Source organism: Merops nubicus, unplaced genomic scaffold (genome assembly GCF_000691845.1).
Source record: "Merops nubicus isolate BGI_N331 unplaced genomic scaffold, ASM69184v1 Scaffold51930, whole genome shotgun sequence".
Lineage (NCBI taxonomy): Eukaryota > Metazoa > Chordata > Aves > Coraciiformes > Meropidae > Merops > Merops nubicus.
The window spans coordinates 1-13701 of NW_008583201.1; the positions used below are offsets into that span (position 1 = coordinate 1).

At 35.4% G+C, this 13701-nt stretch overlaps 1 protein-coding gene across 2 annotated transcripts; it reads left to right on the forward strand.

Annotated features, from left to right (window-relative positions):
• The first annotated feature begins 388 nt into the window (after positions 1-388).
• Positions 389-13075, forward strand: LOC103772461 (calcium uptake protein 3, mitochondrial-like). 2 transcript variants are annotated; one of them, XM_008939806.1, is made up of 5 exons: positions 389-569; positions 3993-4101; positions 5123-5280; positions 8252-8326; positions 12790-13024. In XM_008939806.1, the coding sequence occupies exons 1-4, from the start codon at positions 402-404 to the stop codon at positions 8318-8320; spliced, it is 504 nt and encodes a 167-aa protein (XP_008938054.1). In that variant the 5' UTR covers positions 389-401; the 3' UTR covers positions 8321-8326; positions 12790-13024. The 2 variants fall into 2 exon arrangements, with proteins under 2 accessions (XP_008938054.1, XP_008938045.1); XM_008939797.1 differs by lacking the exon at positions 8252-8326 and having other exon boundaries at positions 12790-13075.
• The last annotated feature ends 626 nt before the right edge of the window (positions 13076-13701 follow it).

The following is a 13701-nucleotide window of genomic DNA, read 5'->3' on the forward strand; positions in this document are numbered from 1 at the left end:
TCCAAGCCTCAAACCACAACAAGCAGACTCAGGGAAGTTATTTTTTTTTTATATATATATAGCTGGTTTTATACAGTTTTCAGTCTAGCATATATAAGATCAGTGACCCACTGAAGAAGAAAAGTAAGCAAACACAAACGAGAAGTAAATTAGAAGTATAAGTATTAAGTTATTTTAATCTTTACTATAACAATTAATCTTTTGAGTTAAGATTGTTGTATTGATTAGAAAATATGTCAACATAGGTAAGGAATTTACCAAATATGCAATCAGTGCTACAAAAAGGGAACTAATTTGTATAATGCTACTTTACTTTATATTCTGTGAGTCTCTTAAGGACATGAATAGTAGAAATATAGAGTATTACTATTTCTTCATATTTATGTTTATGCTTTAGATTTATGGATAACCTACAAACTGAGGTTCTAGAGATAGAATTCCTTTCCTACTCTAATGGGATGAACACCATCAGTGAGGAAGACTTTGCCCATATTCTTTTGAGGTATACAAATGTGGAAAATACATCAAGTTACCTGGAAAACATGCGCTGCAGGATTCCTGAAGAAAAGGTAATTGTTTAGCTAGGACAGCAGTGGGCCACAGCATCCAGTCCTAGTGTCATCAAGATGAAAACATTGTCTTGTTGGACTTCATGAGATTCTGTCACTGAATTAATTAGCACCAGGTTGTTATTCCGATCATAAACTGCATGTCTTATGTTTTTCAGATTACTAAAAATAGAAGAGTAAATAGAGTTATGTTCTATTTGATTTAGGTAGTAATATTTTTATAATTTAGATAACAAAACTTTATATTACATGAAAATTCAGTGTAAACAGCAAAAGCCATAAGACTTGGAAAAAAAAAAAATTGTAGAAATGAGGCATTAAAACCCCTTTTTATTCCTCTATTTTGCACTGCCACTGGAATAGCACCTCTTCAGAAATAATATTGATGCCCTTTATCTAGTTGTTGTATAGTCTTAAGAATGGATCACTTGTATGCAATTATTGATGGGTATGGGGTTCTTATTAATGGCCAAAGAGACGGATAATAAAAGCAGTAATGGTCATGAGGTACATAGTCCTTCATTTGTTTATCAGCAGGTTTGTTGTCAGAATTGTACCTGAGTGAAATGTAGTGGCAACTCTGCATTAGCTATGCAATAAAAATCAACAGGATAGCGTTAAAAGTAGCCCTTCAGATAAGGGATGCTTTGGATATATAGTGCTTCTGTTTGTGTTTACAGAAGGAGATCAGATTAATCTGCCCTAGAAATCTAACTCTTTCAGTAGCTACATATTTTAATAGCATTGACAGCAGAGCTTGTGAAGAAAAGTAATAAATAGGCTTGGACAGTTTTGTGGTGTGGTTTTGGTGTTTTGTTTTGGTTTTTTTATTTGAGGAATTACATTGTAATTTCAGTCTACAGTGTAAGATCAGTCAGCTGACCTGATAGAAACATGTCAAAATTCAAGGGTTTTCTGTTCAGATATGTGGATTATCTGATTCTTCCTGTGGTTGTAGAGCAGTTAAGTCCACTGAGAGGTAAATATAGCTGGGGAGTGGAAAGGGAAAGCAAGGCTGTCTGTCTTGCATGAGATGAGGTGTAAAATGAAGGAGTAAGATTGAGATGAAAGTTCCTGTTCAACAACACTTTCTGAGGTCCTGGTCTAGTTGCTGAGGCTCTCAGTTCTAACTACTGTAAAAGGTCTAAAACTCTTTCAATATTCAAAGCCAAGGCAGTGCGACAGAAGTGGTATAAAGCTCTTTTTGCGTAATTCCTAGATGTTTTTTTCCTTGTTTAGGGGGAAATTGGGGGGGGGGGGGGAACACACTACTTTGGGGCTTGTATAACAACAATGATATTAAGTATCACTCGGGTAACTGAAAAATAATGACAGTTGTAGGTATAGAGAGATAGTTATTTGATCCAGTAAGTGTAAGTGCAGACACTTTTAAATACAAAAAAGTACTCTTTGAAGTTCATCTCTAAGTCTTCCAATGCCACTGCTCTGATAGCAAGTCTTTACAGTAGTTTCACCTTCTTGATCTCTGGTGGGAACATCAGCTAAGGCAAACTTCCATGTAGAAAGCTGGATCACTCAGTTACAGGTTTGCTTATGCTGCATTCTGGGAATATCCTGGCACCTGACCAGTGCCATGTATCTGTATGTCACATGTGCTCTCTGTGACAGTGATATGGTGCAGTACTAATACAAACTAAAGGATTGCACTTACAAGTAAAATTTATCTAGCCTGTAAATTAATAGGCAGCTACTCTCACAGCTGGCAGTGTTAATCTTTCATGGTGTACGTAGAAGCCTCTAAAGCAACATGGTGATCATGTGGTGTACTGCAGGCATGTTAAAACGTTCAGCTGGCATGTGGCCTGCTCGCAGGGTGCTCCCCTCCTTTTACTAACTAGATGCCAAGCAGTGATTCATTTAAGATGGCATCTTGAATTACTGAAGAAAGTCTATGCATTTTTAACAGCACTGGTGCATTAACATAACAGTTTTCTTTGCTGTGGTAAAATATAATCTGTCCAAATAAATTAAAAAGTTGATTTCTTTTTATACAGAAAATAAATAGTTTCCAATAGGATACTTCTGGGATAACTACACATAGAGAACTTCCTATGCCAAAATGCAAAATGTATGGCAAATAAAAAATGTTATTACAGTTACCAGCTGAACAAAATATGATTGTAGGAAAGGATAGAGATAGTAGAATGCTGTATGCCCATCTCTCTTTTTTGCCTGCCCTTCTGCCTCTTTCGTGTCCTTTGTTGTTTTTCCTTGAGTGGAAATAAACATGTATGATTGCAGGTGATTTCAGCAGAAGTTGCAGAACTCTTAAGTGAAGTCAGATATTTTTCTCATTGCTAAAATGTTATGGAGTATGTACAATTTAGCCATGGACTGCAGGTGCAGCTCCTTTATCTCCCTGCTTCATCTTCAGTGTCAACTCAGGGCGGCAGTTTTTAGTCACTGCTGGAAACAGAAACTGCAAGACCAGTGGTTCTAAGCCTTACCTATATTCAAGGGATACTTTCCCTCTAGTCTAATAATCTCCTCTCTAGTTACATGGAAAGAGCCAAGATTTTTGCAGTAGCCTGACCTCCTACAGTATCGCCCACATTCAGAATCTTTACAGACCAATTGGTGCAAATTAAGCATTTTTAAAATCGTTGTGAACCTGAAATGTCAGCTCAAGATTTTGATAGCCATTTTCTATTGTTGCTATTTTGCGATAGTAACTGAGCATTCTAGCTGGGGACTGGTGTTCCACCATTCTAGGTATTTTGCAAATATCATGGGGAAAGAAGAAAAAACAAGGTCTTTCAACAACAGCACTTTTCGTGAAACTTTCACAGAAGGTATTTTGAAGTTGGGTCAAAACGCAAAAGAATTTTTTAAATAGCTGGACAAACCCTTCAGTACTTAATACTTGAGAGTATCAGTTGAAGAGATTTAGGTGTCTAAATCTGGATATGAAAAAACTTCACCTTAAAGTACAAAGCTTAAATTAGATCATAACACGTTTATGAATTCATTCAGTGTATTTATGTGAGCACACACACTCACATATATATATATAAATATATATATAATAGTGGTTTGCAGGTTTTCAGTATTAAGCATATTCCAATATTCGTGCAACCCTAGGCTCTTACTCTCAGTATTAACTGCCATATCATAATAATACTGGAATTCTTAAAGATTGCTTTAAGCTATGGAACAATATTTTTGACTGCTTTTTGGGTGAGAATAGAATTGCTATCCATTGCAGTAGCAAAGAGGAAAGACATCTTGCATTCCTCAGGAGACTCCAATTCTTTATTGTCTTTCAGTACAAATCTCTATTTTTTCAGTGGGTGTAGCATCTATTCTTAAATGAAGTAGACAAATGTAACTGCAAAGTTTATTTATTCAGTTGTCATCACTATTGATAATTCTTAAGGTGGATGTTGTTGTTTTATTTTCTAGGGTATCACATTTGATGAGTTTAGATCATTTTTCCAGTTCTTGAACAACCTAGAAGACTTTGCAATTGCAATGCAGATGTATAATTTTGCAAGTCGTTCCATAGGTCAAGGTAAGTAAGTATGTATATTTTTATAAGCATCTGTTGATAAAGATTCAGAACTGTTGACAAAAACACAAAAATGTTTTGAACTGTTGACAAAAATACAAAAGTGTTTTGTTTCCTTGTTTGTAGTTCTCATGTCTCAGGTAAAAGGCTAAAAAGACTAGGACTCCAGATTTAGGAGGGAAAGGCTCAGTCATATCATAAGAGATGTGATAAAGCTTTACCAAGTCATAGAAGTGGTAGATAAGCTGAATGCACCAAATCCTGCAATACAAGAGTTGAGGCACTTGATTACACCAATGAGAGATCAGTTCAAAGCAAACAAAAGCATTTCTTTTACACGGCGGATGTCTGGAATTTGGCCTTCTACAAAGGCCGTAGAAGGTAACAGTGTCAGAAGGTCCAAAGAAGGTTTAGACAGATTTTTGAACATATCAGTAAGTGGGAGCTGAAAGAACTAAGCAGGTATGTACTGACTAAAATCCTTAATACAACAGTTGGGATGGTTGGGGAGTACAAGGTGAAGAGTGTGTGAAGCCATCAGGCTTGTGTGCTCTGCTCAGGTAGCATCTTCATGGATCTGACACAGTAACACCAGCATAGTCCTACCTCATGCAGCCTTGACAAAGGAGTATGCTCTTTTATCTCTGCTCTGTTTCTTAGGTTCTGTTTTGTGTCAATTAAGTAGATGCCATCAGTATATATGTAACTTAAATCATGTTACAATTAAATCTAAGTATTTAATTGTAACATGATTTTCTAATTTTGCTATTATACATAGTATAGTATATGGACTATTGTCTTTTGTGTAAAATAATTGATACCAATTAAGCATTAGCATTTTATATCAGTTGAGAACTACTTCATTTAGAACTGTGAAATTCAGTCCTGACTTTCACATTTTCTTTTTTTTTGAGTGTTTAAATGTGAAAACGTGAATGTTTACTCGCATTTCATAATATATTGTCCATCAAGTAGGATTAAATTAATGCATTTTATTTTTTCTGCCGATGTTCTCTTTGTGCAGATGAATTCAAACGTGCTGTGTATGTAGCCACAGGCGTGAAGCTTTCACCACATTTAGTGAACACAGTGTTCAAGATTTTTGATGTGGACAGAGATGACCAATTGAGTTATAAGGAATTTATCGGCATTATGAAAGACAGACTCAATCGAGGGTTTAGGGTAAGGTTTCTAATTTTTGTAGTTATCTTCGCTGACTTCACTATTTACCATTACTTTAGCACCTGCAGCACCAGTAAGTTGCAAACCAACAGTTCATATGTTTAAAGGTGTAAGCTGTATAGAAATCTTGAAGTGGTCTGTAAGACAAATTCCTTCTTAATTGCCTGTTTTTTTTTTAATTAGAAAGCAATACATGGAGAACATATAGTTCTTTATAGTACACATGCCAAATGGAGATGAGAAATCCTCTGCATGCTGTCATTTCTTCTGTATTGTGTGATTAATAGATAGGCGTTAAGAATTATAACAATGGTAGCGATTATGTCTGGGTTTGCAAGGAAAAGAGAGTTTATCTCTCTCAAACTCAGGCAATTTAGTTAAAGGTCAAACAGTGGCTCTTCTAAAACATTTAACGTACCAAGTGTTGGTAATAACTGTTGGGAAGAGTTGCTGTGAAAGGTAGTTTTAATTTTCAAATAAAGAATTTGTGAAGTTGTGCTGAACAGTGCTATATTCTGGTTCAAAGCTACCTTTGATAATTTAACCATGTATCTAATACATTAAATCAACAGAAGCTAGAGGGCAGGAAATTACTTGCAGAAAATTTTCATAGGGAACAAGCTTGAAAATTATGCTTTGCCTTTTAGGTGAATGTATAGGCCGTGCTGCCCTCTCAAGGTTCTCTGTAGTACAGAGGAATTTTGTAATAGCAGAAAATGTTTTATTAGCATATGATCAGTAAAAGTAACATTTTTTTCTTCATATGTCAGATACTAACATTTTTAACTAAATGTAAAATGGTGCCCTTACTGACAACTTCATCCCTTTGATATAAATCTTAAAATGTATTATGGTTCCTAAATTGACATTTCAGTATGTTATTTCTGTAATGTAATTTTAGTCATTTTTAGTTAGCTTCCTAAATATAATTCTAGAACTTTCTGTGAAATGGTGTTTAGTCTAACAGTTTACCTGTTATTTTTGTAATATTATGGTCAAATGTAAAATGTGGATAGCAACCACTGCATTTGTAACAAATTTATTTCCTTGTTGGTCCTCAATTCCTTTTATTATGGTGTGGGAATGATGATTGTTTCATAACCGTTTCAAGATGTTCAGCTATATGTTTTAATTGTTTACTAATTGTAAGTGTGCAGTGTATGTTAAACAGAAAACAGTCTGCTTACTAAGTAATTCTTGTAAATGTATTACGTTTCAATTTCACAAAATGCATGACAGAAACCACACATAATCCTTAAAAATCCATAGTGTCCAGCACTACTCAGTCTTATGCACGTATCTTTCTTTTGCCCAGGCCACTATAATATATTCTAATAGACTATAAAGAATAGCCAACCATCTTTCACAAATTATATGTCTTATTTTAATTAAATATATCTCCTGGATTGCATAGGAGATGATCATGATTTGACCCTATAATTGTTCTATTTAGACTTGCCTACATACAGACTTGTTAGATTGTTCAGAAAAATGCATTATTTTCACTGATCAGTAGTCTTCCATGACAATTGCAGTACCAAACTTAGACATTACAATTTCCAGTAAACTTTCATAAGTGTCACGTAAACCTGATTTTTCCAAGAGTGTGTAGTAGAAAATACTCTGCAAAAATTTGCTTTTTCAGTTCAGTAAGTACTCCCTACTCACACCAGTCTTGGTTTAGAGTGAAAAGAAGAAAACATGTAAGAACATCTTGCCCAGAAAAAATGAGCAGAAAGAGACATTAATTGCTTCCACTTTTTTGTACATTAAAAGTTACAAAAAAAGTGTGGCCAGAACAAGTAAAAGTTTAACCTCTTGCTCCTACAAATGTGTAAGGTTCAAATGCTGTCTTGTGTTAAACCAAAACTAACAAATTACTCACCTGTTCTTTGTGAATAACTGTTTCATATTAAGATTTGGTCAGTTCCATTATACAGATAAAAGAACATTATAGCTTCTGCTTACACAGTATTTTGTAGCAATATGGAAATTATTGCCATGAGAAATTTGAATCGGTTTATAAAGTGTAAATACCTGATTTTAATGTTAAGTATCCTACAATTAATGTCTGCCCAAATCAATGTAGTCTCTGATTAATCACTCTAAAAATGTCTAAAAATAACAGTTTAAAATAGGCCTATGACTCCAAGCATGATTTTACAATTACTTAGTCATTCAAATTCTAAAAAAAAAAATGTTTTACTAAAAAGTTTGCCCAGAAGAATTTTGAGGGCAAAAATCGCAGAGCTTGGTACTAGGACCGTGTATTTTACAAAAGGGCATTTTTTAGTTACATAGTGTGACAAAAGCAAAGATACTGAAGAGCAAATAATTATACAAGCCAAATGCAACTGGAAATCTGAAAGATCAGCCAGTAATGACCAGCTTTGTCCTACTCAAAAGCTTAGCCATAAACTTAGAAACTTGTAGAAGGTCAGCTGCTACCCCTTATAGGCACATAATAAATTTTCTTTTTAATATATTTTTTAGATCCACTTTTTTTTTAAAAAAAAAGTAAATCTCTTGAAGAGTTTATTAAATAAAATGTCTGTCTGGAATATAGTAGTATAATCTGAAACCTTTTTTGGTTTTATTAGCTTTAAACAAATTAGTATATTGAGCTGCCATCAAGCGGTCATTCAAAGTATTGCCATAAACTTATCAAAATGTGCAGACATGCTTTATTTGTTTGCAATTTGGTTTAAAATAGTTCCACTTTTTTAAAAAATTTAAAAATTTGTAAGAAGATTCCCTTTCCTGTATAAATCCCATTTTTAAACTGAAAGATTTGGAACTTAATGACTGAAGGATAAACATTTTACCTACCACATACTATACTGTATCTTCTAGCTATTTGTCACTGAAAACCCATTTTTTGTATTTTCATGATACTGTGGTCTTATGCTTACCTCTGGCTGCCTCCACATGTTGTCTGCATCTGCGCACTTCTCCATCTTCTGCTCCACAGGGCTACAAGCCTATACAGAGGTACACTACTTTCAAATCCTGCGTGAGGAAGGAACTCTATAGCAGATAAATGACGGTATGTGTTGGCCGCCCAGTGAGTGTGCTGGCATGCTTGCAGGAATGGCTGAATGTTGCACTGTCACTGCTGTGTTCCCTGGTCCAAAATCCCAGAATGGGTTCTCCGGCTGTAAGCGATGTAATAGCTCAAACTGTCACGTTGTGGTTTTGCCTGAAGTGATAACATTTTATTCTGGAGTTGCCAACGAGTGATTCATGCTGTCACTGTTCTGTGAGCCAGCTGCGATCTTGTACGGTGTTTGGAATAGGGAAAAGTAATCTTGCATAGTTTCCGTTGCTGTTTTCTGTCTGTCCTGTGACCACTTTTCAGTAATTTCTCAGATAGCTATTAGTATTTACCAATGAAAATTGTAAAGGCAGATCTTTCTTTCTGAGAGACTGTTACTCACTTGTTTCTACTCTGATTTATAGTTACGCTCTTGAAAACAGTAATGTATTTTTGGCACTATTAAAGCTATATCAGGAAAAATAGGCACTGTGCCCACACATGATCACTGTGTCAGTTTCTGCATATCTTCCACATGAATATTCATTCTTAAAAGTAGATTGTACTGTGGGCTTCAGTGTAAAAGCTGTGCTGTGGATATTCTGGAGCCGTATTGTGAAACTGTCATGCAAAGGACACAGCAGACACTCATTAGCAGACATTTCCCCTCTTACATGAAGCAAGATTTTGCTCCTTTGCTATTTAAGGTTCTGGTGCCAGCACTTTTTTCCTGTTTATAGACGTTACAGTAGTTGGTACAAAGACTTAAAAGCTAAAGTAGGTCCCAGATGTATTGTTCTGCAGTGGGGAAGAATAAAGCTTGTCATATGCCATGACAAACAAGGCCTTATAGCCAGCAGTCTGGTGCGAGTGCTCCTCGTGCAGTAGCCAGCACGTTTCACACCCTCCTGAGCCAGGAGGGTTTCACTGTCATTCGCTTGTTTTTAATTCTGAGACACAATATTAAGCGGAGATTTCTTGCCAAATAACCATCTTCACATGGCTCCATACAACAGCATACTGGTGTCGGACCTTCTGAATGATCCCCTTTCCTGTCATGCCTCTGAGCACTTGTATAGGTCACTGAGTGTGCTGGGCCTCGTTTAAGTCTTTCTTCCCTAACTCTGGAACAGCATGTCAGGAAACCAAAGAATGTAGGTACACTAAGTTTCTCGGATCCTGTTTATCTGGGGTGATGGCTGGCTTCCAGCACCGTGGAAAAGCTAAGTCTGTAAGGATGAGAGGTGAGATCAGTTTACCCAGACTGGTACCCCACCAGCTCCCCAGTCTCACTGATGTTTTCCTTTTGTAGATCTCTGTGCAAGATAAGTAAGGGAGAGGGAACATACCTCCATTAGTCAGCCACTGCTTTTCACTTGAGCAACTGCTCCTTGTCACTTATGATGAATTACAGTAACATACCCAGTTGTTAGCTATTATGAATTGCTTTTTGTGCAAAGCGCTACTTAACTGACAGTATTTCTTCAAATGTGTTGTAAAATTAAAGTTTGTTGCAAGTGTCAGGTAATGGAAATGGAAAGTTTAGCCAGAGTACACGTGAAGTGATTTGGAGTTAGTTACTGTGGAGGAGAACGGAACTAATTATGTCTTTGTCGTAGTGTGCAGTGAAAGTAATTTTACATAATTCTAAAAAATAATTATTTTTTATTTAGTTTATGAGTTGAAAAGATAATAAAGGCAGAAACATCAGAGATTTGAAACTGAACAATTTCAATTGGGTAATTGAATTTCAGTCTGAGGTACAAAAAACCCATATAAATGTATGTGAAATACAAAAATCTGCTGCAATTACATCCCGAAGTTAGATACAATACAATGACTTCTAAATTTACTTTGTTCCAAATATCAATGTACAGATCGTTGTCTGTGCTTTGAGATACTTTTTGTGGTAAACACAGAACTCTGATGAAAGTGATTAAGATACTTGGCATATGTACCATAGATAATACCACGCTTTGAATCTGCAACCCGAAAAGGGACAGCGTGTTGTACATTCCATATGTCTGAACTGCACTAATGCAATTTACTTAACAGGATAAAGAATGTTATACCCCCCCCAGTAAATAATGAAAATCTTTCCTTGGGGAACAACTGTACAGACTCTGTGTGGTCCAAACAGCTGGCAGTGTTAGTGGAGAGTTTGTCTCTCCCTGCAGGGCACACAGCCTGACTGGGCGTCGGCAGGTGCTCCTCTGCCTGTACTGTAGGGAGAGCAGAGAAAACGTGTTAGCAGGGAATTGCCAAACAGAGCTGAGAGGAGAGCTCCACCTTGAATGCCTTATCAAAGGGTTAACTAGGAGATTTCTAACAACACCCTTTCAGAGTTAATTTCCAAAGAAGGATGATAGAGGCCAACTTCAGGAGAGATTCAAGTCCATCTGAAAGTAGTGTTCGCTAAACTATTGATGTGCTCAGTAACTGTAATAGATATTTAAGCTATCATTCCAGTTTTGTTCACTTCTAAATATAGAAATTAAATACTATATGTCACAACTGTAAATCCAGAAATTAAGTTGTATGTGTCAGTAGTGTTTTTATTAAACGAACTGTTGTCTAGATATTATGAATTTTGTGGGGTTTCTAAATTTCTGATGGAAGGTTTTTAGGAAGTAATAGTTAATAGTTAAAACCAATGTCTTGGAACTGATCTAGGAAAGAAATTTAATTTTGAGAAAGACATGAAAGACTGAAGCATGGATTCAGAACCTCATTTCCAGTCATGTTTCAATACAAAATTACTGTCTTCTTTAACTTATTTATTCAGTCAAATGTGATTAAGATTTGTCACGTAATTGATATTTTGAAAGCTTTTAATTTCTAAACTTCCCTAATATACAGCAGTTGAATACATCTATCATATGAGATAGCTTTCAAAATAATAAACAAGCTGAAGAAGCTGTTGATTACTCACTGAGACTGTTTCTTACCTCCTCTAAAGCAGATACAGTCAGAAGCGTATGATAGGCACACCTTAGTTACTCATCTTACAAAGGTAACTGGAAGTTACAGAACCCAAACTTTTGATCCCAAACCTGACTAGAACCTTAAAAACATAGCTGGATACAGTGGGAGGAAAATGTTCCAGTGAAATGTGACAGCATTGCAGTGTATGTGGATACAGTGTTCCTTCTATGGATTTGTACACTGAGAGTAGATACAACAATGCATACATGAGAAATAAGCAGATAAACAGCTAATGTACTTCACTGTTTCTTTTACTGTTTTTCATGAACGTTTGCCTGAACCTGTCCCATAAAATAAAGGATGAATACACTTAAGTCACTGGTTAATGAGCTGACTGTGCCTGTGTGAAATAATACAATGCATTTTGCAAGTAACGGATTTTTTTTCATAAGGTTGACTACTCAACTAAATTATGCATTCATATAAGTATTGTTTCTAAGATTTCATTTAAAGTCTTTATGATATACCACTGTGGATTAGATTGTTTTCTGAATCTTTACAGCTTCTGCATAATGTGCTTTTTAATTATGCAAGTAGTAAGAATAAACGGAGAGCAGACTTTACTCTCTAATGGTTGGGTTTAATACACTGCAGTGTTGCAATACTTCTCATTTTTTCACTCAGTTCAACAAATACAATCTGTCAGACAATCTCTCACCTTGACACTGTAACGATTTACCTCCAGATACTGGACTTAATTTCTAAAATGGATTACAATTTAAAATTACTTGTAAATGCTTCTGACTTATCTACAGTTACAATTCCGATTCCTTACTTAGCCTCTTTCCCCAGCTGATGTAGTATTTAGCCCCTCTTCATCTTTCTGTACTTCCTATCAAAGCAGGCTTGTGGAGTTAGGAATAGCAGCAGAAATAGTGAGATCCAGTGATAACTACAGACAGCATAGAGTCTAGTGAATCTCCCAGACCTGCCTTTGGCCAATATTCCTCTCCATTCAGTGGGCACTTACTGATGTCAATGAACTACAATGCAGTTTAGTTTTAAGGTAACCTAGTATAAAGTATGAAGTGTAAAGATGCCTTCTGCCTACTTTGTATTTGGCTTTTGCTAATGTCTTGGTTTCATTAACATCAATAATTTTCTGTGCTCTATATTTGGTGTTAGAGGTGAATTTTTTAGTCCAGTGTCGACATGAAGAAGCAAGAAACAAAACTAGAGAGAGAGCAGGACATACCTGAATAAAGAGGAAATCCTTTCTTACAGCTTTTAATATATACGTAGGCTATTTGTTGAATGCTAGCTGTGTGCTCTGAGGTGAGGATGCATTCTGAATACTTAACCTGTGGATGGATTTATAGCCTTCATCTTATAGAAGTACTTCTTCTAAGATATAGAAGCATTTGATCTTTCATGATTTTAATATTAGAACATATATCTAGTTTGTATGAGTCTGAGCCAAATTTAATGTAACATTAGGGAATTTAGTGAGCAATGCCTTTTTCCAATTGTATGTTTTTCACTTTTCACAGGAGACTCCAAAGTACGGTTGGAATGAATATTACTCTTGTGTGATGACTGTAACCAGTGAACACCTCAGAGATCTGTGGAAGCAATTTCGGAGACGAGATATGCTGAGATAAAAGAACAAAGAAGGAATATCTGCACTGGTTAGAACTATTTATTCCTATGAATTTTTAGTGGAGAACAAACTAACCTGGGTGAATCATAGATCTTCCACCTGCAGGACTTCTTTTCCACTTAAAGGAGTGATCATTGACTCTTAAAACTGCTTTTTGTTATGTATTTTATCTAAATTACAAACTATCACCTGATTGGCAGAAGTATTTTTTTAAGAACACATATTGAATATTATGTTTTATTTTATTTTTATTATTTTTTGAGATATGTTTGTCATTTAAAAGAAAACAAAAATAAGTTTTACACCTGGGTAGGCAAATGTTTTGGCAATGAAGAGAAATTGCCTGCATCAGCTTAGACTGTGAATTTGCTTTCATCAGAGCACTATTAAAAGTTTGTGCTAAACTGGGAATGAGAATATACCAAGTAACATAACAGTTGTTATGAGCTGGATGTACAAATTAAATTCTTAGAAGTTGAAGCTGTTACTTTAAAAAGGGTAAAGCTGTTATGGTTATAATGTGAATAATAGGTATTTACCTAGGAAAAGTACTGTATGGACTATAATGTTCTGATTCTCCAAGTCTTACTGTTATGTTTTTTAATTTATCCTTTAAAAAAAGTAGTACAGATCTTAGAATGTCTTACAAGCAGTATGTTGAAAAAAAGTAAAAATGTTTAATTTCACGTTAAGTAACAAACTTTTTAATATTTATTATAAATTTTATTGCCATATGTATAAATTCACTGGTATAGTTTTGGTAGAGTAAAACTTCATGTGTTTCTTGTGAGTAGTGCACTTT